Here is a 24650-nt window from a genome sequence, read left to right as displayed (position 1 = left end):
CAGGTCACCACTGTAGGTATTAGGAGCTTTCTCTCCCACTTTTCACTCTTCTTGCCTTTAATGGACGGACAGAATCCACATCAGGCTCTCTCTCCGCTTCCAGGTGCTGGCAAATGGTACTGCCATTCCTGTTGTGGGGGAAGGAGGCAGGCACTGGCCTCTCCATCATGTCTCTTCTCTTCCCAGGATGTCAGCTGGAGAAAGGTCACAGTCAGAGCTGCCCACCCCACAGAGTTCGTTTTCTCCAGATTCATTAAAATGCTGCCTTCATCTTTCCCTTGGATTTTTACTTTTCAAAACACTTTCCATTGTGCGGCCTCATTTTATTTTATATTGAGATGACAACCTAACATCTCACCAAGTATCAGCTGGGAATACAGTTCTGCCCTCACTGTGCTGTGCCATCTTGCCAAGTTCTGTTTTTGTTACTCAGCTTTCATTCAGAAAGGAATTAATTTGAGTTATATGATGCCACGGTTGTCTCCTTAAAGAAGGCGAGATGCTGCACCTCTTGGGAAAGTATCTGTGAATGTACTTGAATCTTCCAGATTAGGTGCCATTCCTCTTCTCTCTCCTTTCCCTTTCACATCATCATAGGGTCCCCTCATGTTAGAATTAAATCTTCCTATTTTGCCTGTCCCTTCTCAGTGGGATTTTACTGAAGGGGCCCTTGCCTTCTGTCTTTATTTCCTTTTACCTGAGAGAAGCTGATGCAAGGGAAAAGGCATTTTTAAGTCTAAACATAAGGCTACTGCCGTAAGAGAAGAGAATTTTTATACTGAGGAAGATGCCCAGGTGTTAGTTTACTTCCGCAGGAGGATTTTGAACAGGCTTGGATTCAGAAATGAAAATTCTTGTTCCAGGGTGTGTTGATCGAGCAGTAATGGCGGCATCAGTGGCCCCATCATACAGATGTGGTTCAGAAAGGGTGTTTCCTTTTACAGCAGTGATTCAACTCTCGACTTGGCTTTTAAAATGGTGGAAAATTTTGAAGAAATGAGATTTTTTTCTCTAAAGTTTTGAAGAAATGAGATTTTTTTTCTCCACAGAGTGGAGCCAGCAGCGCCAGGATGGTGCTGCTGGAGAGTGAGCAGTTCCTGACAGAGCTGACCAGCCTCTTCCAGAAGTGCCAGTTGTCGGGCAGCGTGTTCATCACCCTGAAGAAGTATGATGGTCGAACTAAACCCATTCCAAGGAAGGGTTCTGTGGAGGGCTTTGAGCCCTCAGACAACAAGTGTCTGTTAAGAGCTAACGATGGGAAAAAGAAGATCAGCACTGTGGTGAGCTCCAAAGAAGTGAATAAGTTTCAGATGGCTTATTCAAACCTATTGAGAGCTAACATGGATGGGCTGAAGAAGAGGGACAAAAAGAGCAAGAGTAAGAAGAGCAAAGCAGCGCAGTGAAGGGCACCAGATTTCCCGCTTTCACCAGCTAACCACTGAATTGCTATTTTTCCTTTGGTTTTTACTTTTGGACACAAAGCTGGGTTTCTGATTCCCCTACAGTAACTGTTTTCATGTGAGATTAGGGTCATTTTTGGATGGAAGAAGGGCTGTAGTGTTTACAGGGTAGTTACAAGAAGCCAGTTTATTTTAGGTCTGGCTAAGTGGTCTGTGTTGTGTGGTTGTATGTTTCTGGATAATAGTTTACAGTCTCTGTAGCCATCTGTGAAGAGCACTGTATCATTAAACCTGTATTTGTCAGCACGGACCATCTTTTATTCCTTTTCCCACCCCATAAAAAGTTTCTGGCAATAGCTCCTCATGCTGGAATGATGTGATTATGAATAGGCTTTAGGCCCTGTCTTATGGGTTACTGGAATTGAAACCTGACAATTTTATAAAAAGTTGTGTTATTTCATGGGTATTTTTCCCAACTTGCTGTATAATTTTATCATCATAGTTCCTTTAGCAAATTTGAATGAGTTCTCATAGCCAAATGAGAGTTTGCTTAATCAAACTAAGGGCAAGCCTATTACAAAATCAGCAAGAATAAAGATTCCAAGTTGGAAAACAAAAAAAGATTTTAACAACTTTGTCATTGGACTGTCAGTGTAATCACTGCCTCACATTTGTCATGTAACCAATTTATGTGTTTACCAACATGAAGGACAATATTCGTTTTATGTTTTCTCCTTTCTGTCTTTCCATTTTTTCCCATTACACTGTGAATTATCAGATAAACTTAAATAGGAAGGTTGATGCTAGGTTAACCAGAGTTTGGGTAACCCTGCTTGTGTGAGAAGCTGGGGGTGGGGTGGGGTGGGGATGGAATGGGTTGTGTGTCTGAACTATGATCATGTTGATGTGTTCCACATTGGGCCCCTGTCGGCTTCTACTTACCTTTCATCGTATATTTGGAAACTATCTTATAGCCAGAACAAAGCCCAGGGAAATCTCTACTATTATAGTTTTGGTCATGTTCCTGTAGTTTCCATCTGAAAACAGCACAGTTTAGAGAGAACTTTTTGAACTTTTTGAGAACTCCTGAGACTCTTACTTTGTCTTTGCCTGCAGCCAAGATAATTGAAGCATTGTTGGTCTATTTCAGGGGCACATCTTCAGGTAGCATGTGATACTATTTGGGATGTTCTGATAGAACAAAGGGAACACAACTTGTAGCGCTTCCTGCAGCGATATTTCTGGTTCTATGTATGATGAAAATGAAATGGAATTTTAGCACACAAGATATACCAAGGCAACTTAGTCATTAACAGTAGCAGCCTCTCTTATAATTTCCAAAGTCTCCTCTGATTTTTAGTGTGCCGATTGTTCATTCCCTTCTTCAAGGAAATCAAGATTCCTCAGCCTTTCCCTACAGTGGCTGAAGCTGAAATAGATTCACACAGAGTTTGAAGGTGAGTGAAATAGGTCAGAGCCCATCCAGAAGCTCAGGTCCCACATTTCTTCCCTCCTTTATTCTTCTGCTTTGTCTGCTTGTACACATTGCCTCTCAGTGAAGAGACACCAGAGATGGTCCTCTAAGCAGAGAATGGGAATAAACAGATTCAGATTCAGTCATGCAGAAAGGCTTGTAAATGAATGATGAGATTCGGCGCCATCCTCACTGCCAGCTGTGTAATTCTGTTAAAAAAATGGGAGACAGGATAGAGATAGTCAAATCATGCTAATAAGTCTATTTATCAAGCATCCACATGCCCAGAGATGCCTAAAAGACCAGAAAATGGAGGTGTCAGATGAAATATGTGGGTAAATTAATATGATATTCAAATCAATAAAGTAAACACAAAATATTTTAAAGATGGTCAGGCTCATGAAAGCACAGTACTCACAAATCTATAACCTTCCTCTGCACACGGCCCCTCCCCTCTCTCACACATATACACACACACACAAGCAGAGACCGGTAGTAAACTTTTTGAACTTCTGACCCCTACCTAGTAGAAGGCGTTTGCGGGAACAGAGAGGAAACAACATATTGACCACATGGTACTTCCTCTTAAGCACTTGCACATACTTCCCTCTCATTTAACCCCACACAGCATTCCTGTGCAGCAGGGATATTCTCATTTTTACAGATGAAGAAATTGAAACTCAGAGAGGTCACACTGTTAAAAAAAAAAAAAATTATGGGACTAGATTTCAAAACCATGTCTGTTTGACTCCAAAGACCTTGAGTGGATTCTCTTTCCCCTAAACCATGCTTCCTTGCCAGAAAATTACTGACATCTTTACTCCATGTATTTTGTAGCATTTTTGCTGGGTTTGAGTCAAGTTGATGATTTTTTAAAAAAATAAATGTATTTATTTATTTTTGGCTGCATTGGGTCTTCGTTGCTGCACACAGGCTTTCTCCAGTTACGGTGAGCGGGATCTACTCTTCGTTGCGGTGTGTGGGCTTCTCATTGTGGTGGCTTCTCTTGTTGCAGAGCACAGGCTCTAGGTGCACGGGCTTCAGTAGTTGTGGCTCGCAGACTCTAGAGCGCAGGCTCAGTAGTTGTGGCTCATGGGCTTAGTTGCTCAGCGGCATGTGGGATCTTCCCGGACCAGGGCTCGAACCCGTGTCCCCTGCATTGGCAGGCAGATTCTTTGTGTGTGTGTGTGTGTGTGTGTGTGTGTGTGTGTGATACGCGGGCCTCTCACTGTTGTGGCCTCTCCTGTTGCGGAGCACAGGCTCCGACACGCAGGCTCAGCGGCCATGGCTCACGGGCCTAGCCGCTCCGCGGCATGTGGGATCTTCCCGGACCGGGGCACGAACCCGTGTCCCCTGCATTGGCAGGCGGACTCTCAACCACTGCGCCACCAGGGAAGCCCGGCAGGCAGATTCTTAACCACTGTGCCACCAGGGAAGGCCCAAGTTAATGATTCTTAAATGACTCCAGGATAAGAGACCCTCCTGTGAAGGCTTTACAAAAAACCAAATATCCCCAGTTAGTATTGCTTTCGTCCTCACTTTCTTAACTATAATCAGCATTGATTCTTTCGTGTTCCCTGATAGCATTAAGATATGATAACATTAGGGTGACAGAAAATAAAATTGGCAAATCTGGATGCTGCTTAGTAGATCAGTAAAATGTGAGAATTGGCAACAGTTAAAGTAGGTCTTATCTAAAAAGTATGGACATAAATACAAAGCACAGGATTTAAAGCCATTTCAGGTAAAAATAACTTTGTTTGCTAAACAAGCTTTTTTAGGTGTAAAGGAAAATACAGTCTTGCTTCTGAGCATCTTATTATAAACATGATTCTGCCCCTGGCATGACTATTCAATTTTATTCAGAACTTACATCTAGCACATAGTAGGTAGTAGGTAAAGGTTATGTTATGGATTGAATGTTTGTGGCTTCCTAAAATTCGTATGTTGAAGCCATACCCCCTAATGTGATGGTATTTGGAAGTGGGACTGTTGGAGGTAATTATGTTTAGATGAGGTCATGAGGGTGGAATTAGTGTCCTTATAAGAAAAAGAAGAGAGATCAGCACCCTCCACTCCTCACCCTGAAACTTGAGGACACAGTGAGAAGGCTGCCCTCTGCAAGGCAGGAAGAGGGCTCTCACCAGGAACCAAATTGGTTAGCACTTTGATCTTGGACTTCTCAGCTCCCAGAACTGTGAGAAGTAAATATTTTGTTTAAGCCACCCACTCTGTGGTATTTTGTTATGGCAGCTGAGCTAAGATAGGCTAGTTGAAATGAGTCTCAGTCTCTAATGAAGAGACCTTGCAGTGACTTTATTTTGCTTCTGTTCCTTTTACTTCTGAATTGCTGTACTCTCCTCTGATTTTGACTGTCATCCCCAGTGATGAGAGAAAGAAAGCACACATTAATATTTCTCTTTTCCTTCCTCCAACTTCTGCCTCAGTGCAGTTCATGCCATCTCAGGAGCTCTTGCATTTTAGGAAAGACATCTGTCTTTGCCATGTATCCCCAGTCCTCAGCCCTTATTACTCGTCTTCAGAACCCTCCCATCCCAGGGGTCATTTCACCTAAGCCTGGATGTCGTTGGCAGGACCCTTCATAGCGGTGTTGCTGCCCACCCCTCCCTGTGCATATTTAAAAAATCAGTTAACAAAAGTTTCCATTTAAAAGCTCCAAGGGAAAATTAGGTAGAGTAATAACATTTTCTTATGATTATTTGCCATATTGGCATTGAGGCAGAGAAATCTGTTAGAAAAACTGTTTGCTCTTTTCCCATGTGTCCATATTGAAATGTAGAGCTGGATATGCTGTCTCTATTCTGAAGCTGTCATGTGCTGTAATAACTGGTTTGACACTTATTATCTTTTTTAATGCAAAGAGGAAATTGTCAGAGTTTGCAACAGTAAAGTAGATCCTTTTTTATTATTTTCACTTGAAAGTATTTTTTACTCTCTTTGTCTTGATAAAACAAGTTTATGTGGTAAAAGACAATGGCATGACATGAAATGCCAGAATTTGGACAGTATCAGAGCAGAGCAGGAGTCAAATGAATCATTAATTGGTATTTTTTAGAACCAGTGTTTATAACCAAAGCTGTCAGCTGAAATCACAGCCTAACCTTACAGGATCTTAGTGCTTTATCAGAATAATTATTCATCAGTGACTTTCATATTTCTTCCTGGAGTGGTGAAAAGCATCCTTTCCATGCTGGTTCATAAGCACATATCACACACCCTGGCTTCATTCAGGTCTGCATTCGTTCATCGTAGGAGGAAAGATGTACACTGAATTATGCTTTTAATTTTATATCCCTGGGAAGAATTCATGATCAGATTATTCTGACCTTTATGCTGTGCTGCCTGGAAAACAATTCTAAAGTGCCTAATGGTTAAGCTTAAAAGCTACTTTCATTTACTTTCAGTGAACCTTTGATATTCAACAGTTATATTAAACAGAGTGAAAAACACAATGGCAATCCCAGATGCATTTTCTCCAGCCTGTCAAATGAACATTCAGGAAATCAAATGGACATTTCCAAACTTGTTTGCCAGTTTACAGTCTATGAAGAGTTAGAGAGAAGGGCTCTTGGAGGTCACTGCCATAGGATGGTCTGGGGAAATGACCACTGAATGTGAGCAATTGCATTTCCAGGCCTGGCTCTGCCACTACCACTGCCACTGCCTCTCCCAGGGACCTGCAGAGAGTCTCTCTGTACTTTTAGAGCTCAATTTTCTCTTTTATTAATTTCAGTGTGATTGAGCTAGACCCTATCTCAGGTCTCTTCCCTGCCCTAACCATCTGTGATTCAAAGGGGGAAGTAATGGCAGCAGCTTTTGGCCAAGATGCAGCAGGGACCCAGGAGATCATGGCCATGCTAGTCTTTTGAGAGCCAAATAATGGCCCCTATATAGAATAACTTCATTCTGAGCAACCAGCAAATATTAAATGCCTCCTTAGAAGATGCTGCGCTTGGTGCTGGGGGCAGGACAAAGAAGTGAAATCATAATCAATTTGACAGATAAGTGAGAGCTAAGGGCACAGAAAAGAAATTGATGAGTCAAGGCAGCAAATGTTATGTCAGATGAGTGCTTTGTGTAGTAAATGTTGAGAGCAGGAATGGAGGTACTAAGGGAGGCCCTCACAGACTCAGCTGCAGAGCAGAAGTGTGCCATGTGCAGGCAGTGGTAGAGGCAGGTTTGTGGGAAGCAGAATCACAGACTTGTGCGCAAGGATTGGGAGGGCCATAGGGAGCTAGGCTGAAGTTTCTTTCTTTTAGGTGTAGCCATTACTAGGAGATTTTTCTGAGAATAAAAGTATTATTATTGTAGAAAGTTTGGAAACCAGAAAAACATATTAAGAAAGTAAAAATCACCTATAACCTCCCAATCCATAGATCACTACTTTGATCTTTGATCTGTTTCTTTTTAGTCATGTGTATTCTTTTTAAAAATAAACTTCAAGTCAAATTATATATATTTTACATCCTGTTTTCATCTAATGTTGTATTGTGTTTCCCCACGTTATTAAATATTCCTTGAAAACATTTTTCAGGGCTGTATGTTATTTCAATACACAGATGTTCCATAATTTGAAGCACATGTAGATTGTTCTTACTCTGATATTGTGAATACTACTATGATGAACACTCATATAAATTTTTGCTTAATCTTATATATAAATTATCTGATTATTTGAGATTTCAAAGAATTATATTCCAACTTTCATAGAATTTTATGTGGCAGTTGAGGAGTTTGAACTTTAAATTATAGACATTAGATACTACCTAAATTTTTTTTATCATGATTTTGACTAAAAATTTTACTCTAGAAAAATGTAATTGTATCTTAGAAAAAGACTGGAGGATGCCTCTACCCTGGGACAGGTAGGAGTATCATGAAAGAAGACTGTAAGAACCAATGCTGATATCTATTGATTCATTCATTCGTTTATATGAACCAAGAGCTTTGCCAGACCCTCGGAACGAGGATGGCTTGGATTAGTTTAAGTCACTGTCAGCTCTCTCTGGTACTATACTGCAGTGGTCTCCTAACTAGTTTCCCCATTTACACTCTTTTTCCACTTTATTTTCCCACCCAGAAGCTACAGGGTTCTTTGCAAAACCATAAATCAGACCATGTGCATAACCCTGTAGGGTTCCCATTATACACAGGATAAAATCCAGCATCTTAATATGGCAACTGCACTGCCCATTTATTATCTCCAGCCTTACTGGCGTTTTTTGCATTTTCTAAGATGTGCTGAGCTCTTTCCTACCCGACGGTTTTCCCACATGTTGCCTCTCTTCCCAGTGTGCTCTTCCCCCCAGTCTTCCCTTGGCTACCTTAGACTTACCCTTTAGTCTCAGCTCACTTTTCACTGACTGAGAGAATCCTTTCTGACAACCACTACCCCTTATCTTAACTAAGTCATCCACAGAAACCAGGTCTTTTTTTTTAAAGCACTTGTCACAATTTGTAATGAGACCTTTATTTGTGTATTTATTTAATGTATGACTTCTTCACAGGACTGTAAGCTCCATAAGGGCTAGGGGCCATGACTGTCTTGCTCACTTTCCCCCAGTACCTGTCACTGTCCTTGTCATGTAGTAGAGGTGAAAGAATAAATGAAAAGTGAGTAAGACAGACATAGCCCCAGGCTTCTTAGAGATTGTAATCTTACTAAGCTTCCATATTAGCTCTGAGGGTAAGAGAAGAGGAAGAATCAGAAGTAATGAATGAAAACTTTAATTTATATAGTAGGTAGGATAAAGATGTCATTGACAGAAATGGTTAGGCTAAGTCAAATTTGGAGAGAAATGATGAATCCAATTTTGGGCATGTGGAATTTAAGGATGAAAGTGGGATAAGTGAGGTAATCCATTGGAAAAATCCAGCATGCCAACACCAATCTCTTGTCTTAATAAAGCCTTGCTCCAAACTTATTATTTTTTATTTTGAGATATTATTCATGAATCAGATAACTTTTTTTTTAATTGAGGCCTTTCTTTTTTTTTTAGAATATTGCCTTTATCCTTCTGAATTGCAGATGAAAAAACAAAAAGTGTATAGCTATCGTTTTAGTCTTACTTGAAGACATGACATTCTGCCATCCCCATTACTGAAGCCCTGACACTTACCTGTTCTTTTTGGAGAAGAAAAAAAGTTGGAACTTTATTCCTTGTTCCCTACCCCAGCCACTACCATCAACTCCCACTTCAGTTATTTTGGAAAAAAATCTAAATTACAAATTTGGGGAGCTTCTATAGTGTTTTCACAAGCTCACTGAGATCCAACCATAGTATCAGGCTTGTAATGTTAGATTTTGAATATAGTGTTTAAAGGCTCGGTATTTTGCAGAATTGCAAGATAAATTTAAGCTGGAAGCTGCTTTTTCTCAAGGAATAATAGAAATATTCTTTGCCCTGTGAAATGTGAGTAATGCAAGAATGGGCTTGATTATGACTTGAGCAGGATTATAGGTCTTAGAAATCCAAACCTAGATATAATCTCATTTGTTCACATTATAAATCTAGTATATTTTTAGAAAATGAATGAAAATATGAACCAAACCCCATCTCATTTTGGTGCCTTTTGACCTTGTGTCTATAGAAGTTGTAAAATTTATCTCTGGGCTGGATTGTTATTTTTTTGTTCTCAAGATTGAGACTACCCTTGAGATATTAGGTACAATCTTGAGGTCATACATAGTTTTTAAAAAATTTATTTATAAGGCCAAGGTGCTGTCTTGCTTGTTGGGCACTTTTCTATGACGGTGCCCAGCTCTCCTTTTCAGTAACTGACTCAGCCTGACACAGTTGTACTTGCTGCTAATGCTTTGTAAAATGTTATTTAAATATTTCTAACTTATCATTTCATGCTGGGTTTTATGGAACATAAATTTCTATTTAGGCCACTAATTTACAGTAGAAGTGTGTTACTAATATCACTGCAGGCTCCATCCATCTAAAAATGTTGCTCATAACCTATGCTAAAAATATGTTATGTATTTGCACTGTACGTAAACAGTGTGGTGTTTTATTAGTGTGCAGTGCTTTGTCTATGGAAATGCTGGTATTGCAGCATATGTTTAGAGCGGATAGGAACTCAAGTATGGTGGAAAGACTACAGAAAAGTGAAATCCCTGAAGGATAGGATTTATGGAATTTTCAGAGCACTTTGCAGAAAATCTACATACATTACCTACGTTTTGTTTTGTTTTGTTTTTTACAAGGCACCACCATGCTATATAATCAACTTTTTATTAAGATTATAAATTTAAATAATCTGAACAGTTTTACCTGGTGATATACAATTGAGTATGCACAAAAATACAGGGGAATGGGGGAGAAGGGCCAAGAAAGGAAGGGTTGGCAACTTGTTTTGGAGTCCACATGGTGCTCATGGCTGCAGATGAACCCCACCTTTTTACAACAAAAGGCTTTAAATTAAACAAAATCTATCGAACTGAAGACACAGGACAGGGTTCTCACAGGATTGAACAATGCTGGTTTCATGAAATGTAACCGAAGGCTGAACAAGGACAGTGCAACTTAGAAGCACACACATGAAAACCACACCTGACCAGGAACTTAGTGAAAAGTCTCCAACCATTGCTTATGTTTTCTACAAAGATAAATTGGAATCTTGCAGAATGTTTTGGGAAGCTCTATTATTTCATGTATGCTCCATATTTCTAAGTGGTTTATAGAGGGTTGAAACTGCAAATATATTCAGCTCAAGAGAGGCAGTCATTATTGCTTTAATGACCATGTTTTTACCTTCAAAAAAACTTTATTAAATGGACCAGAAATAATGTAAGTTAGATCTTCCTTCTGGTAGTGGAGAAACGTAATTCCAAGGAATGACATTTTTGTTTTCTTTCGCTAAGTGTCCTTGAGCTGGAGGAGATGATTTGGGGAATAAGAGGTTTAAGACTTCGGAAGAGTTTCTTTGGATCATTTTGAGGAACTTTTAGTTACTACAAGTCACGTAGAGTGTTTACCTGAAAGCATTCGATCTGAGCTCTGAGCCAGTCCTTCACTAGTAAAATTGAGGGAGAGGAAGTAGGTTCATTATGATTAAATCCTAGTTAAACGAGTTAGTTTTGTTCTGGACATTCTGATGGGTCTGATTCTCTGGGTGAGGCAGCCTGTGCACTGACTTCATTCATCCTCCTCCCTTTGATAGCAGCATAGCCACTGGGCATCATCTGCTGAGCCCAAAGTTGGTACTTGTTGACCAGTTGAAAAGATGATCGTGTCTCAAAACCAGACTGATGTAAGTGCCATTTAAGCCACCAGAGCTGAGTTTTTATCATCTTTCAAGGGTATGTTGAGATTTGATAGCCAGGTTTATAAATGGAAAATTCTTACAACTTGTTTAAAATACATTTGCAGAAAACTAAGGCCATTGGTTTTGCCTCTAAAATAGCGATGTTGTGGTAGGAAATTTAGCATCCTCTACTTACATGGCTCCCCAGAGTGCCAAAAGCCATCATCTGTGATGAAGAGTTTTTACAAACAACTTCCAAAGAGTTCTAATGTAGCAAATGAATCTTGGAAAACTGCTCTTCCTAATTTACTACTTTGTTCAGTGCATGTTAAAGAAGAGGCAGTGGATCATATAATTAAATGGGATTTTTAAGGCCTCTGAGGTGGCACTTTGTAATCGATACTCACTGGCATTTTGCTTGGCCTGTTGGACTGAGGCAGGAGGTCTTCCAAAGCTCATCTCTTCTGAAGGCAGACTGAGTGTGAAGGATGCTTTATTAGCAGCAGGCTGCTCATCATGCTTTTAAATGGCTAATGCTATCATGACTTGGCTCTCCATGGACACAAATTCCACCAACTCTTCTCTTGTTGGTTGTGTTTTGTTTTGAAACTTCAAAAATGTTCACACTAAAATGGTAAAGCATTTTTCAAAAGCTGACCACTAGGTAATTAAGAAAAAGTGGGATAGAATCTGAGTAATAAATGTTTTTCAAAAAAGGCCTTTTTCCTGAGTTCACAATAAAATGAGCACTCCCTAGCCAACATTTATATCCACAGACAAGGCATTGCCTGCCTGAACTCCCTGAACTATAATCCACCCTGTCTTCAACCTATGCTTTCATTTTCAAGACCAAGACATCCTTTAGCTACATGTAGATTCTGTGGCCAGGACCATGGCTGCCCTCCCATCAAAGCTTGGCCTTGCCTCTCAGCTTAGGCCTGTGCTCGGCAAGATGATAAATGTGAAAACTGGACTGCATTTCATGGTCAGGTTCTTCACTTTGTCATTTTCTTTCCTCCCCTGGTTATTTCTTCTGTTCTTATAGAAAGGAAAACAAAGCCCATTTAACAACTGCAAAGTACACAGTCCACAGAGGCCTTAAAGATTACTGGCAACAAAACATATTTATGTCTTTAATAAGGAATTGAAATTTACAACTCAGTAGATAAATTTTCCCTCTCTATTCTTTCTCTCTGAAAATCACTGGTATTGGGTGAAACAATTTGGTTTACAAGATATTACATTAATGTCTTTTGATTTCTGAGGTAATATTTTGCAGTGTTTCCTTCCAATAATAAAATTTTGAAGTAATTCTAAAATTTGGTGTACACGGACAGTTTTGAGTTAAATATTAAATTATTTTGTATGACTTCCAAGTGTCTGAAGACTGAAAGAGTATGTCACATGTAATGAATGTAGGTGGGTGTGAGAGGTTATTGAAAGGGCAAAGATGTGGCTATGGGGTACAGGTGATGGAGTTGAAGGTGAAAATTGAGTGATCATTTGTAAGCTCTGAATTAAAATCACTCAGATGAAATGATCATGTTGCCTGGGTGATGGTCTTCTAACGAAGTCTTTCTTAAGAGATGAGGAGGTTGTGATGCCACAAGTCAGACAGGATATTTAAAGAGTGGGCTTTTTGATACCTCCTAATGCCCCTTTTCCATATTCCTTAGGATACATGATCAAGCAGGTCTCAGAGACTTTATTTGGAGATGGGAGATCAAGAAGCACTGCTGAAAGTCAGTGGAATGTGATGAGCTGGGCCATCCATTGCTTTGCCTCATATTTCCTGGCCACTAATCCAGCATTTTTGAATAAGCTTTTTTTTTTTTTTTTTTTTTGGATGCAGCTTTGAATTTCCAAAAACATACAAACAAGACTAGTAGGCCTGGAAAGATTGATATTTTATTTCCTTATTAAGGGATGAGTTGATTTTTTTTTTCACTTTGATAATCTTCTGAGTCCCAAATTCATCCTTGGGATTTATCCTGCATAGTAAGACATAGTTAAGTATTTTGGATGGCTATTAGGGAAGTAAAGCTAGGAGAAGTTTTGCTTACTGAGAGATAGTCAAATAACCTTTGAAGAGGAATACAGAAACCACCTATAAGTTTTCCCTATAAATGTTCTTTTATTAAAGTTTTACATACAAAGTTTGTGCTATTCATTCACTGGCTATTCTCCAAATGTTTGGGTATCTTCTCTGGGCCTAAAATGATATACTGTGTATAGTACAGGATTCAATCTCTTTAAGTCGAATTTTAAAATACTATCCTAGGGAACCTGAGAGTTACAGAGAAGAATAAAACATGATTCCGGCCTTGAAGGGGCTTACAATTTGGTAGGTACAAAATAACTCTAATAAAAGCAGTATGTGTTAAGTGAGATAACAGAAGTACAGAATGCTGTAGGAACCCAATATATGTAGGGATAATCAGAGAAGCCCTCCTAAAAAAATATTTGTACTAGGTCTTTCTGTCTGAAAAGTCCTGGGCATCTTTCAAGGCCTAATATAAATATTTTTTAGGAAGCCTTCCCTGATTATCCCTGCAATGCACTTGTCCTTTCCCACCCCTGTGAAACTTTCTAAATGGAAGAGCATGGAGAGTGAATATATAGGAGTCAAAGATGATCAAGTTGTTAAGCTTGGGAAATTTAGGAAAATTGTGGAGCCAGAACAGAGAAGTCAAGAGGAGGGAGAAGAACACTTTTTTGACGAGTTGATGAATCTCTTGGACATGCTGAAGCTGAAGTACAAGCTATCAAAGTGGCTTTGTGCAACAGGCAGTTGAGAACGTGCAGTGGTATTTCATAGGGTAGATTAGGTTTTCAGTTGACCCTGCACAAGCTAAGGCTGTGGGTGTGGATGGAAGAGATTGCCTGTCAAATTCTTGTAACTCTAACTTTCTGTTACATAAATTAAACTGTCCCTAACATTCTTGATGAATATGTAAGTTGGTGTTATGGCCTGATACTCTGTTGATAGGGTGGAGATAATTTCTGTGATTTCTACCTTGGGTTTATAACTGGGGAGTTTGTATACAGAGATGCTAGTAGTTGGAGCTACATAAATTCAAAAACAGATAAATAGTTTTATGCTTGTTCTTGTGAAAGCGACAAGCATTTTCTTCACTAGGTCTAGGGGGAGAAACTTTGAAGTGTAAGAAGGGCCTGACGATTTCTGGAAACCAAAGCTAAAAGGGACAAAAATAAAATGAGACCCTTGTTTTCCATAGCTTTCTCTCTATGTGTGGTTTTGGGACTGTCTTCATAACTTTTTCTGATTCTGTAATCTTTTTTTTCTTAATTCAAGACCACAAATAGGAAAAGCTTTTATCTGCATTTAGGTTTAATCAACTCTCTCATTAGCACATCCTAATGTAAGTGTTCCCTGATTTATTGACTGAAATGTACTGGATTCTGTAAGTATGTTTGGTTATGCATCGATTTGTTACCGTTGTTCTTGAATTTTGGTGTTTTTATTTATCAATAATACAGCTCATCAAGGGTGTTAGGAGTGTTCCGGGATTTTCTTGTTTCTTTAAAATATGACTGGAAAATGCCAGATATTTAAATGAATGACAGGAATTTCTTCCTAACTCTGTTCATTCAGTGTGACCTTTCTTTTGGGTCTTAGTACTACCCTACCACACACCTTTGCCTTTGGCTCTTTGGCTGTGATTTTTGTGGTTTTAAAAAAATATTGAACCATTTATGAAGGAAGTATATACCCCAATTAAAATACTTTATCCACTTCCATAACTGAGTTATACCCATAGAAAAATATTTTGAAGTTATAGTTCAGGACCACAAAACAACCAACAAAAGCAAACCAAAAAACAACTTTGCCTTATTCAAGAAGGAAAAGGAAGTGTGGAGCTCAGAGTTATAATCAACTTGGAAGAGGTTGACATTACCATAGATTCTACAGATGTTAAAAGAATAATAAGAAAATGTTATTAAAAGTTTTGTGCTAATAAATCAGACAATTTAGTTGAAATGGACAAATTTGTTGAAAGACAAAAACTGCCTAGGTCTCTCAGGATGAAATAAATAAACAGAATAGCCATATATCTATTAAAAAAACTAAAATTTGCAGCTAAAAACCTTCTCACAAAGAAACTCCAGCCCTAAATGGCTTTACTGGTGAATTCTAATGCACATTTGAGGAGGAAATGATACAGATTCTACATAAAGTTTTCTAGAAAAATTGGAACAAAAAGGACTATTTCCCAGTTCATCTGTGAGGCCTAATACCAAAATGGACAAAGATACTGCATAAACATAAAAAGAAAACTACAAACCAATATCTAGTTTTCCCTCATGGAACACAGATAAAAAGTTCTTAAGAGTTTAGCAAGTTGAATCCAACAATCCGTTAAAAGAACAATACATCATAATCAGATAAGGTTTGTCACAGGAAGCCTAGTGTAACATTCAAAAATCAATTAAATAGGGCTTCCCTGGTGGCGCAGTGGTTGAGAGTCCGCCTGCCGATGCAGGGGACACGGGTTCGTGCCCCGGTCTGGGAGGATCCCACATGCCGCGGAGCGGTTGGGCCCGTGAGCCATGGCCGTTGGGCCTGCGCGTCCGGAGCCTGTGCTCCGCAACGGGAGAGGCCACAACAGTGAGAGGCTCGCATACAGCAAAAAAAAAAAAAAAAAAAAAAAAAATCAATTAAATATAATTCACCATATTAACAAACTAAAATTGAAAAATCATCTCATCATTTCAATAGAGGCAGAAAAAGTTTTACAAAGTCCAACATCCATTCCTAATACTCCTAGCAAACTAGGAATAGAAGAGAACTTTCTCAAACTGATAAAGGGCTTCTATGGAAAGTATACAGTTCACATAATACTTACTGGTGAAAGACTGAATGCTTTCTCCCAACATCAGAAATAAGTCAGCAATGTCTATTCTTATGACTCCCATTTAGCATTGTACTGGAAGTTCTACCTAGTGCAGTAAGGCAAGAAGAGAAACAAAAGTCATTCAGGGACTTCCCTAGTAGCACAGTGGTTAAGAATCCACCTGCCGGGCTTCCCTGGTGGCGCAGTGGTTGAGAATCTGCCTGTCAATGCAGGGGACACGGGTTCGAGCCCTGGTCTGGGAGGATTCCACATGCCGCGGAGCGGCTAGGCCCGTGAGCCACAACTACTGAGCCTGCGCGTCTGGAGCCTGTGCTCCACAACAAGAGAGGCTGTGACAGTGAGAGGCCCGCGCACCGCGATGAAGAGTGGCCCCCGCTTGCCCCAACTAGAGATAGCCCTCGCATAGAAACGAAGACCCAACACAGCAAAAAATAAATAAATTAATTAATAAACTCCTACCCACAACGTCTTCTTTAAAAAAAAAAAAAAAAAAAGAATCCACCTGCCAATGCCAGGGACACGGGTTTGAGCCCTGGTCCGGGAAGATACCACTAAGCCCGTGTGCGCTTCAACTACTGAGCCTGTGCTCTAGAGCCCGTGAGCCACAACTACTTAAGCCCACGTGTCTAGAGCCCATGCTCCGCAACAAGATAAGCCACCACAATGAGAAGCCCATGCACCACAATGAAGAATAGCCCCCGCTTGCTGCAACTAGAGAAAGACCTCGCGCAGCAATGAAGACCAACACAGCCAAAAATAATAAATAAATAAATAAATTTATTTTTTTTTAAAAAAAGACATTCAGATTGGAAAGGAAGAAGTAAAACTTTTTATTCTCAGACAACATCATCATCTATGTAGTAAATCCAATGAAATCTACAAAAAAAGTCAGTAAAACTAATAAATGAGTTTAGGAAGAGTGCATGATACAAGATCATTGTACGAAAATCAATTGTATTTCTGTATAATACCTACAAACAATTGGCAATAACAAATTTAAAACAATACCATTTACAATAGCGTCAAAAATTTGAAATACTTAGGGGAAAAATGACAAAAGATGTATGAGACACTGAAAACTACAAAACAATGCTGAGAGAAATAAAAGACCTAAATAAATGGAGAGATATACAGGTCAGAAGATTCAGTATTGTTAGGATGTCAGTTTTCCTATTGACCAGTAGATTCAACAAAATCCCAATAAAAATCCCAGCAGGACTTTTGAAGAAATTCTAAAATTCATATGGAAATGTAAAGAAGCTAGACTAATCAGAACAGCTTTGAAAAAGAACAAAATTAGAGACCTAACACTACCTGATTTTAAGACTTATTGTAGGGACTTCTCTGGTGGTCCAGTGGTTAAGATTCCACACTCCTGATGCAGGGGGCCTGGGTTCAATCCCTGGTCAGGGAACCAGATCCCATGTGCTGCAACTTAGACCTGGCACAGCCAAATAAATAAATAAATACTAAGAAAAAAAGACTTATTGTAAATCAAGAGAGTATGATATTGGTGTAAAAATTGACAGATTAAATCCGTCAGAAGAGAAAGTCTGTAAGTAGACCCACGTAATTATGGACAACTTAATTTTCAACAGGGGTGCAAGGCAATTCAGTGGAGAAGGGAAAGTTTTCAACAAATGATGTTGGAACAAATAGATATCCATATGCCAAAAAAAAATAAACAAAGACTTCAGCTCATACCTTGTATGATAGATAAAAATTAATTCAAAGTATCATTGATCTAAATGTAAAAACTAAAATTAGAAAACTTCTAGAACAAATCATAACCTTTGTGATCTTGGCTCAGGCAAAGGTTTTTTAGATACAGCACCAAAAGCATGATTCATTAACAAAATTTTTTTGATGAATTAGACTTTATCAAATGTAAAAACTTTGGCTCCTCTAAAGACACTATTAGGACAATGAAAAGATGAGCCACAAACTGGGGGAAAATATTTGCAAATCATATATCTGATAAAGAATTTGCATTCAGAGTATGTAAAGAATACTTGTAACTCAACAACTGAAACAAGCAAAAAAAACCCAAGAGTAAAAGGGCAAAAGATTTCAATAGATAGTTCACCAAACAGGATATATGAATGGCAAATAAGCCCATGAAAAAATGCTCGCTATCATTTGTCATTAGGGAAGTGCAAATTAAAACCAAAATGAGATTTAAAAGACTGATCATATGAAGTGCTGGTGAAGATGTGAAAGAACTGTAACTCTCATACTCTCCTACCCTGCTGGTGAGAGTGTAAGTTGGTATAACCATAATGGAAAACAGTTTGTCAATTCCCAAATTGGCAACTTTTAAAAATGTTAAACACACACCAACCATATGGTTCAGACATTCCACAAATAGGTATTTACCCAAGAAAAATGAAAGCATATATCCATACAAAGACCTCATAGCAGCTTCATTTGTAATATCAAAAACTGCAAACTACCCTAATGTTCATCAACAGATAAATGGAGAAATAAATTGTGATGCATCCATGCAATAGAGTACTACTCAGTGGTAAAAAAGAACGAACTATTGGTACATGCAACAACAAGGATGGACCTAAAAATAATTATGTTGAGCGTGTTAAAAGATAGACTGAGGAACGTTAAATTTTTTGAGTTATTTGAGCAAACATAGGTTCCAGTTGAGTAGTGCCAAACCAGAAGTGGTTAGGAGTGCTCCACCAACAGGAGCTAGGGAAAGGGTTTTTCTAGAGGATACATGGAAGCAAGGCAAGGAAATTATTTGATTGACTATAGCTTAAGTGGCTGTATTATTTAGGAAAGCATAGTTGGCTCTTTGTGGTCGTTCTTTTTAACTATGGGGCATTAACAAGTGAAATAAGCCAAATAAAAGAGTACATACTGTATAATTCCATTTATATAAAATTTTAGAAAATTCAAGATAATCTATAGTGTCAGAAAGTACTACAGTTTGGGAACAGAGGTGTGGGGGGAGAAATGGAAGGGAACAGTTACAAAGGGACCCAAGGAAACTTTGGGGGACAGTGAGTATGTTCATTATCTTGATTATAGTGATGGTTTCATATATCAAATTATCGAATTTTACACTGCAAAAATATGCAGTTTGTTTCCGTAAAACCTCAGTAAAGTGGTCAAAAGCAAACAAAACCACTTTCCTTTAAAAGGGGAATGGAATTATGAAGCTCAGAGTTTTTGCCAACCTGGAAGAGATTTTTAGGACTTGAGCGTGATTTCAGCTTGCTTGAAGTATTCCTAATGGAAACAATGAGGTATGTGGCTATAAAACTTACTGTGTTATTTCCTTCACTCCAGAAGGTGAACAGAGTGAGAGTGAAAGACCTAGTCAGGGTTAGGGAAGTGATTTCCTAAAGCACAACATTTAATTACCTTTATAGTTAGGTGACAAAAATGAAAGTTTTCATTAATTATTAAGTTATCCAGCTTTAAACAAAATAGCCTCGACTATGAAATATTAGTAACAAATTCCAAGGATTGGCTGAGTCTCTATCTAGTATATGAAGAAACAGTTCTTCTTGTTTATTATAAATTCACTAGCTATTAGTTTAAAGTGCCCATTGTTTTTATATTACAGTAGTAAATTCCTTTTTCTTTTCTCTTGGAAGGAGAAATAAATATGCAACTGTGGTGTGCATAATGATGTTCAGACTAATGTTGTTACCAACCAAAAAACAAATAGCAATGTATTGTCAGCTTCCTGGGTAGAAATGACATAAGGGGCGACTGGTTTTATCATTTCTTGGATCCAGCTATTTGATGATTGCTGTGATATTACTAAGTTGGAAAGGAAGAAAACACAAAACTTAAATACGTGGGGAAACTCATGTAGAAATAAGATCATTTCCATTTTCTTACTGTATAAAATTTAGATATAGACCCTTGGAAGTTGAGGGTTTTAATGAGAAGTCTCTTAACTATGTGTTAAAGTATAAGCAAACAGATTATCTCTCTGAAGTAATTATGTTAGCATTGACTCTATGAAATAGGCTGTTTCAGTTGGACTTTTAATTGATACCTATATCATAAGCTAGCTTGAAATGATCCCCTAAAAATGATGAAACAAATGAGACCGCACAAAGCTATAACTCTGTCCATGGAATGCTGCAAACCACAATACGCAAACCAACTCAGGAGGAAACAATAGGAAATAAAATGGCTCATTTAAAATCAAAGACTACATGCTAACCTCTCCTTTTAAAGAATTAGTCTTTGCAAATAACTATACTTTCAAATTAAATGTACATTTGTACAGTGCGTAATGGGTTCTTTGACCAAAATTATTCTCTGAACTTATCTCCTCCAGATTATCCATAATTATAAGTGCAATTTTCAACCATGAAGGTGTATTAATAAGGATAGGCTAAGCTGTGTTGTGACAACAACAACAAAATCAAAGTCTCAGTAACCTTGTATAACAAATATCTGGTTTTTGTTGATGTTACACATCTACCATAGGTCAGATATTCAGTTTCACATAGTCTCTCCAGTACTGAGACTGATGGAAGCTCCACTGTCTCAGAGCTGTACCAGCTGGAACATGTGGCCTCCTTGATCATTGCGGAAGGGGAAGGGAGAGTTGGAGAACCACACACACTAGCCATTTTTCAGCATAAAAGTGACATGTTCTTTCACTCACAGCACACTGACCAGAACCAGTAATATGGCTCCACTTAACTGCAGGGTAGCTGGAGAATTGGGGGGAAGTCCATGGATATTCAGTCATAAGTAAATGTCTTTGCTACAGAAGGATGGTCAAATTTTTACATAACATGAACTTCACTTTGCCTGGCACCTCTGAAATAGTACCTTTAATAGAAAGTTTAATGTTAAATAATTAAAGTATCCAACTGGTAAAGATGCTTGTAAGATGGCCTTTTTATATCACATAAATTTTTTATGTGTTCTCATTTGTTAATAAGGAAGGGGGTAGAAGAGAATCATTACATTCTTCAGTTTACCATTATTCATATAAGTAGTAAATTGCCAGTTTCCACTTTCCAAATAATCAAAATGACCTTGCTTTGGACCACAAAGTGAGACTGGTGTGTGTGTGTGTATGTGTGTGTGTGTGTGTGTTTGCACAGAAATATGTGTCTACAATAAGAACTCAAAATGTATTTTGAAAACAGCTAGAGTGATTTTAGCCTTCTTTGATTAGGAGTTTCTCCTGTTAGGGATATCTCAATCCCAGTTTTTGCTGCGTTGTGATGTTGCTTTTCCCTCCAATAAAGGTAAACCATTGAAGAGGAAAATCTTATATTATGATAGAAGTATCTTGAGCTTTTACTTAGGCTATTTCCCAAGTGTTTTGAGGGGACAAATCAAATATAGACGGAATCTAGGGTGCAGTGGCAGGGACTATTAGAGTCTCTTTGCATTCTTGGGAAAGCCAGGGAGATTATTTATATTCAGACCATCAACTCGAAAGATATTCAGTATCAGTTTCAGCCCAGTCATCTGACCTATTAACTTGGTAACTCAAAGAGAAAGAACTCATTATTATTTTGCAGATAGGAAACTAAAAAGTAGTAGAAAAGAGAATCCTCACAAAAATTCCAGTTAAAAATCGACTTCTGAGTGGAACCTGAAGGCCCTTGGCTGTAGGACTGACTGGAGCTGTTCCAGACGGATGCTGCTGGAGCAGAGGGCCACTTCCTGCTCATACCTGTCAGGAGACCCAGAGCCAGACCAGGGACCCCTGCTCATCCTGAGATGCCTGCTTCCCACACTTCTCCTTGGAGTGGGGTTATGAAAGGAATCTGTCGAGAGGAACCAAGTTGGCAGAGTAGAAGGACGTGCTCTCACTCCCTCTTGCGAGAACACCAGAATCACAACTAGCTGCTGGACAGTCATCGACAGGAAGACACTGGAACTCACAAAAAAAGATACCCCACATCCAAAGACAAAGGAGAAGCCACAATGAGACAGTAGGAGAGGCGCAATCACAGTAAAATCAAATGCCATAACTGCTGGGTGGGTGACTCACAACACTTATACCACAGAAGTCCATCCACTGGAGTGAAGGTTCGGAGCCCCACCTCAGGTTCCCAACCTGGGGGTCCAGCAACGGGGGGAGGAATTCCTAGAGAATCAGACTTTGAAGCCTAGTGGAAATTGATTGCAGGACTTCGACAGGACTGGTGGAAACAGAGACTCCACTCTTGGAGGGCACACACAAAGTAGTGTGTGCATCGGAACACAGGGGAAGGAGCAGTGAACCCAGAGGGGAGACTGAACTAGACCTACCTGCTAGTGTTGGAGGGTCTCCTGCAGAGGCGTTGTGGGGGGGTTGTGGCTCACCGTGGGGACAAGGACACTGGCAGCAGAAGTTCTCCTTGGCGTGAGCCTTCCCAGAGTCTTCTCATTAGCCCCACCAAAGAGCCCAGGTAGGCTCCAGTGTTGGGTTGCCTCAGGCCAAACAACCAAGAGGGAGGGAACCCAGCCCCACCCATCAACAGTCAAGTGGATTAAAGTTTTACTGAGCTCTGCCCACCGGAGCAACAGTCACCTCTACCCACCACCAGTCCCTCCCATCAAGCCTCTTAGATAGCCTCATCCACCAGAGGGCAGAGAGCAGAAGCAAGAACTACAATCCTGCAGCCTGTGGAACAAACAGCACATTCAGAGAAAGACAGACAAGATGAAAACGCAGAGGGCTATGTACCAGATGAAGAAACAAGATAAAACCCCAGAAAAACAACTAAATGAAGTGGAGATAGGCAACCTTCCAGAAAAAGAATTCAGAATAATGATAGTGAAGATGATCCAGGACCTAGGAAAAACAATGGAGGCAAAGATCGAGAAGATGCAAGAAATGTTGAACAAAGACCTAGAAGAATTAAAGAACAAACAAACAGAGATGAACAATACAATAACTGAAATGAAAACTACACTAGAAGGAATCAATAGCAGAATAACTGAGGCAGAAGAACGGATAAGTGACCTGGAAGACAGAATGGTGGAATTCACTGCTGCAGAACAGAATAAAGAAAAAAGAATGAAATGAAAGGAAGACAGCCTAAGAGACCTCTGGGACAACATTAAACAAAACAACATTCGCATTACAGGGATCCCAGAAGGAGAAGAGAGAGAGAAAGGACCAGAGAAAATATTTGAAGAGATTATAGTTGAAAACTTCCCTAACATGGGAAAGGATATAGTCACCCAACTCCAGGAAGTGCAATGAGTCCCATACAGGATAAACCCAAGGAGAAACACGCCAAGACACATAGTAATCAAACTGACAAAATTTAAAGACAAAGAAAAATTACTGAATGCAGCAAGGGAAAAACGAAAAATAACATACAAGGGAACTCCCATAAGGTTAAATTAATAGCTGATTTCTCAGCAGAAACACTACAAGCCAGAAGGGAGTCGCATGATATACTTAAAGTGATGGAAGAAAAGAACCTACAAACAAGATTACTCTACCAAGTATCTCATTCAGATTTGATGGAGAAATCAAAAGTTTTACAGACAAGCAAAGACTAAGAGAATTCAGCACCACCAAACCAGCTCTACAACAAATGCTAAAGGAACTTCTCTAAGTGGGAAACACAAGAGAAGAAAAGGATCTACAAAAACAAACCCAAAACAATTAAGTAAATGGTCACAGGAACATACATATCGATAATTACCTTAAACATGAATGGATTAATGCTCCAGCCAAAAGACACAGGCTTGCTGAATGGATACAAAAACAAGATCCATATATATGCTGTCTACAAGAGACCCACTTCAGACCTAGGGACTCATACAGACTGAAAGGGGATGGAAAAAGATATTCCATGCAAATGGAAATCAAAAGAGAGCTGGAGTAGCTATACTCATATCAGATAAAATAGCCTTTAAAATAAAGAATGTTACAAGAGACAAGGAAGGACACTACATAATGATCAAGGGATCAATCCAAGAAGAAGATTTAACAATTATAAATATATATGCACCCAACATAGGAGCACCTCAATACATAAGGCAACTGCTAACAGCTATAAAAGAGGAAATCGACACTAACACAATAATAGTGGGGTACTTTAACACCTCACTTACACCAATGGACAGATCATCCAAAATGAAAATAAATAAGGAAACACAAGCTTTAAATGACACAATAGACCAGATAGATTTAATTGATATTTATAAGACATTCCATCCAAAATCAGCAGATTACACTTTCTTCTCAAGTGCGCGTGGAATATTCTCCAGGATAGATCACATCTTGGGTCACAAATCAAGGCTCAGTAAATTTAAGAGAATTGAAATCATATCAAGCATCTTTTTTTTGACCACAACGCTATGAGATTAGAAATGAATTAAATGAAAAAAACTTAAAAAACACAAACACATGGAGGCTAAACAATACATACCTGAATAACCAAGAGATCACTGAAGAAATCAAAGAGGAAATCAAAAAATACCTAGAGACAAATGACAATGAAAACACGATGATCCAAAACCTATGGGATACAGCAAAAGCAGTTCTAAGAGGGAAGTTTATAGCTATACAAGCCTACCTCAAGAAACAAGAAAAATCTGAAGTAAACAATCTAACCTTAGAACTAAAGGAACTAGAGAAAGAAGAACAAACAAAACCCAAAGTTAGCAGAAGGAAAG

General features: G+C 39.0%; 2 protein-coding genes across 4 annotated transcripts in view; both read left to right on the top strand.

Moving 5' to 3' along the window:
- Window positions 1-24650, top strand: part of BTBD9 (BTB domain containing 9) — a 409031-nt gene that overhangs the window by 136331 nt on the left and 248050 nt on the right. The window lies entirely within an intron of this gene.
- Window positions 1052-1970, top strand: LOC308624388 (signal recognition particle 14 kDa protein-like). Its single transcript, XM_081247542.1, has one exon. It carries the CDS (start codon window positions 1071-1073, stop codon window positions 1401-1403), a length of 333 nt encoding a protein of 110 aa, XP_081103668.1. The 5' UTR covers window positions 1052-1070; the 3' UTR covers window positions 1404-1970.

Source organism: Mesoplodon bidens (genome assembly GCF_964165515.1).
Source record: "Mesoplodon bidens genome assembly, chromosome: 10".
NCBI classification, from domain to species: Eukaryota; Metazoa; Chordata; class Mammalia; order Artiodactyla; family Ziphiidae; genus Mesoplodon; species Mesoplodon bidens.
This window is presented reverse-complemented; position numbering and strand designations above follow the sequence as displayed.

Excerpts from the sequence above, each read along its gene's own strand:
- LOC308624388 (XM_081247542.1), top strand. The coding sequence starts at position 1,071 with ATGGTGCTGCTGGAGAGTGAGCAGTTCCTGACAGAGCTGACCAGCCTC.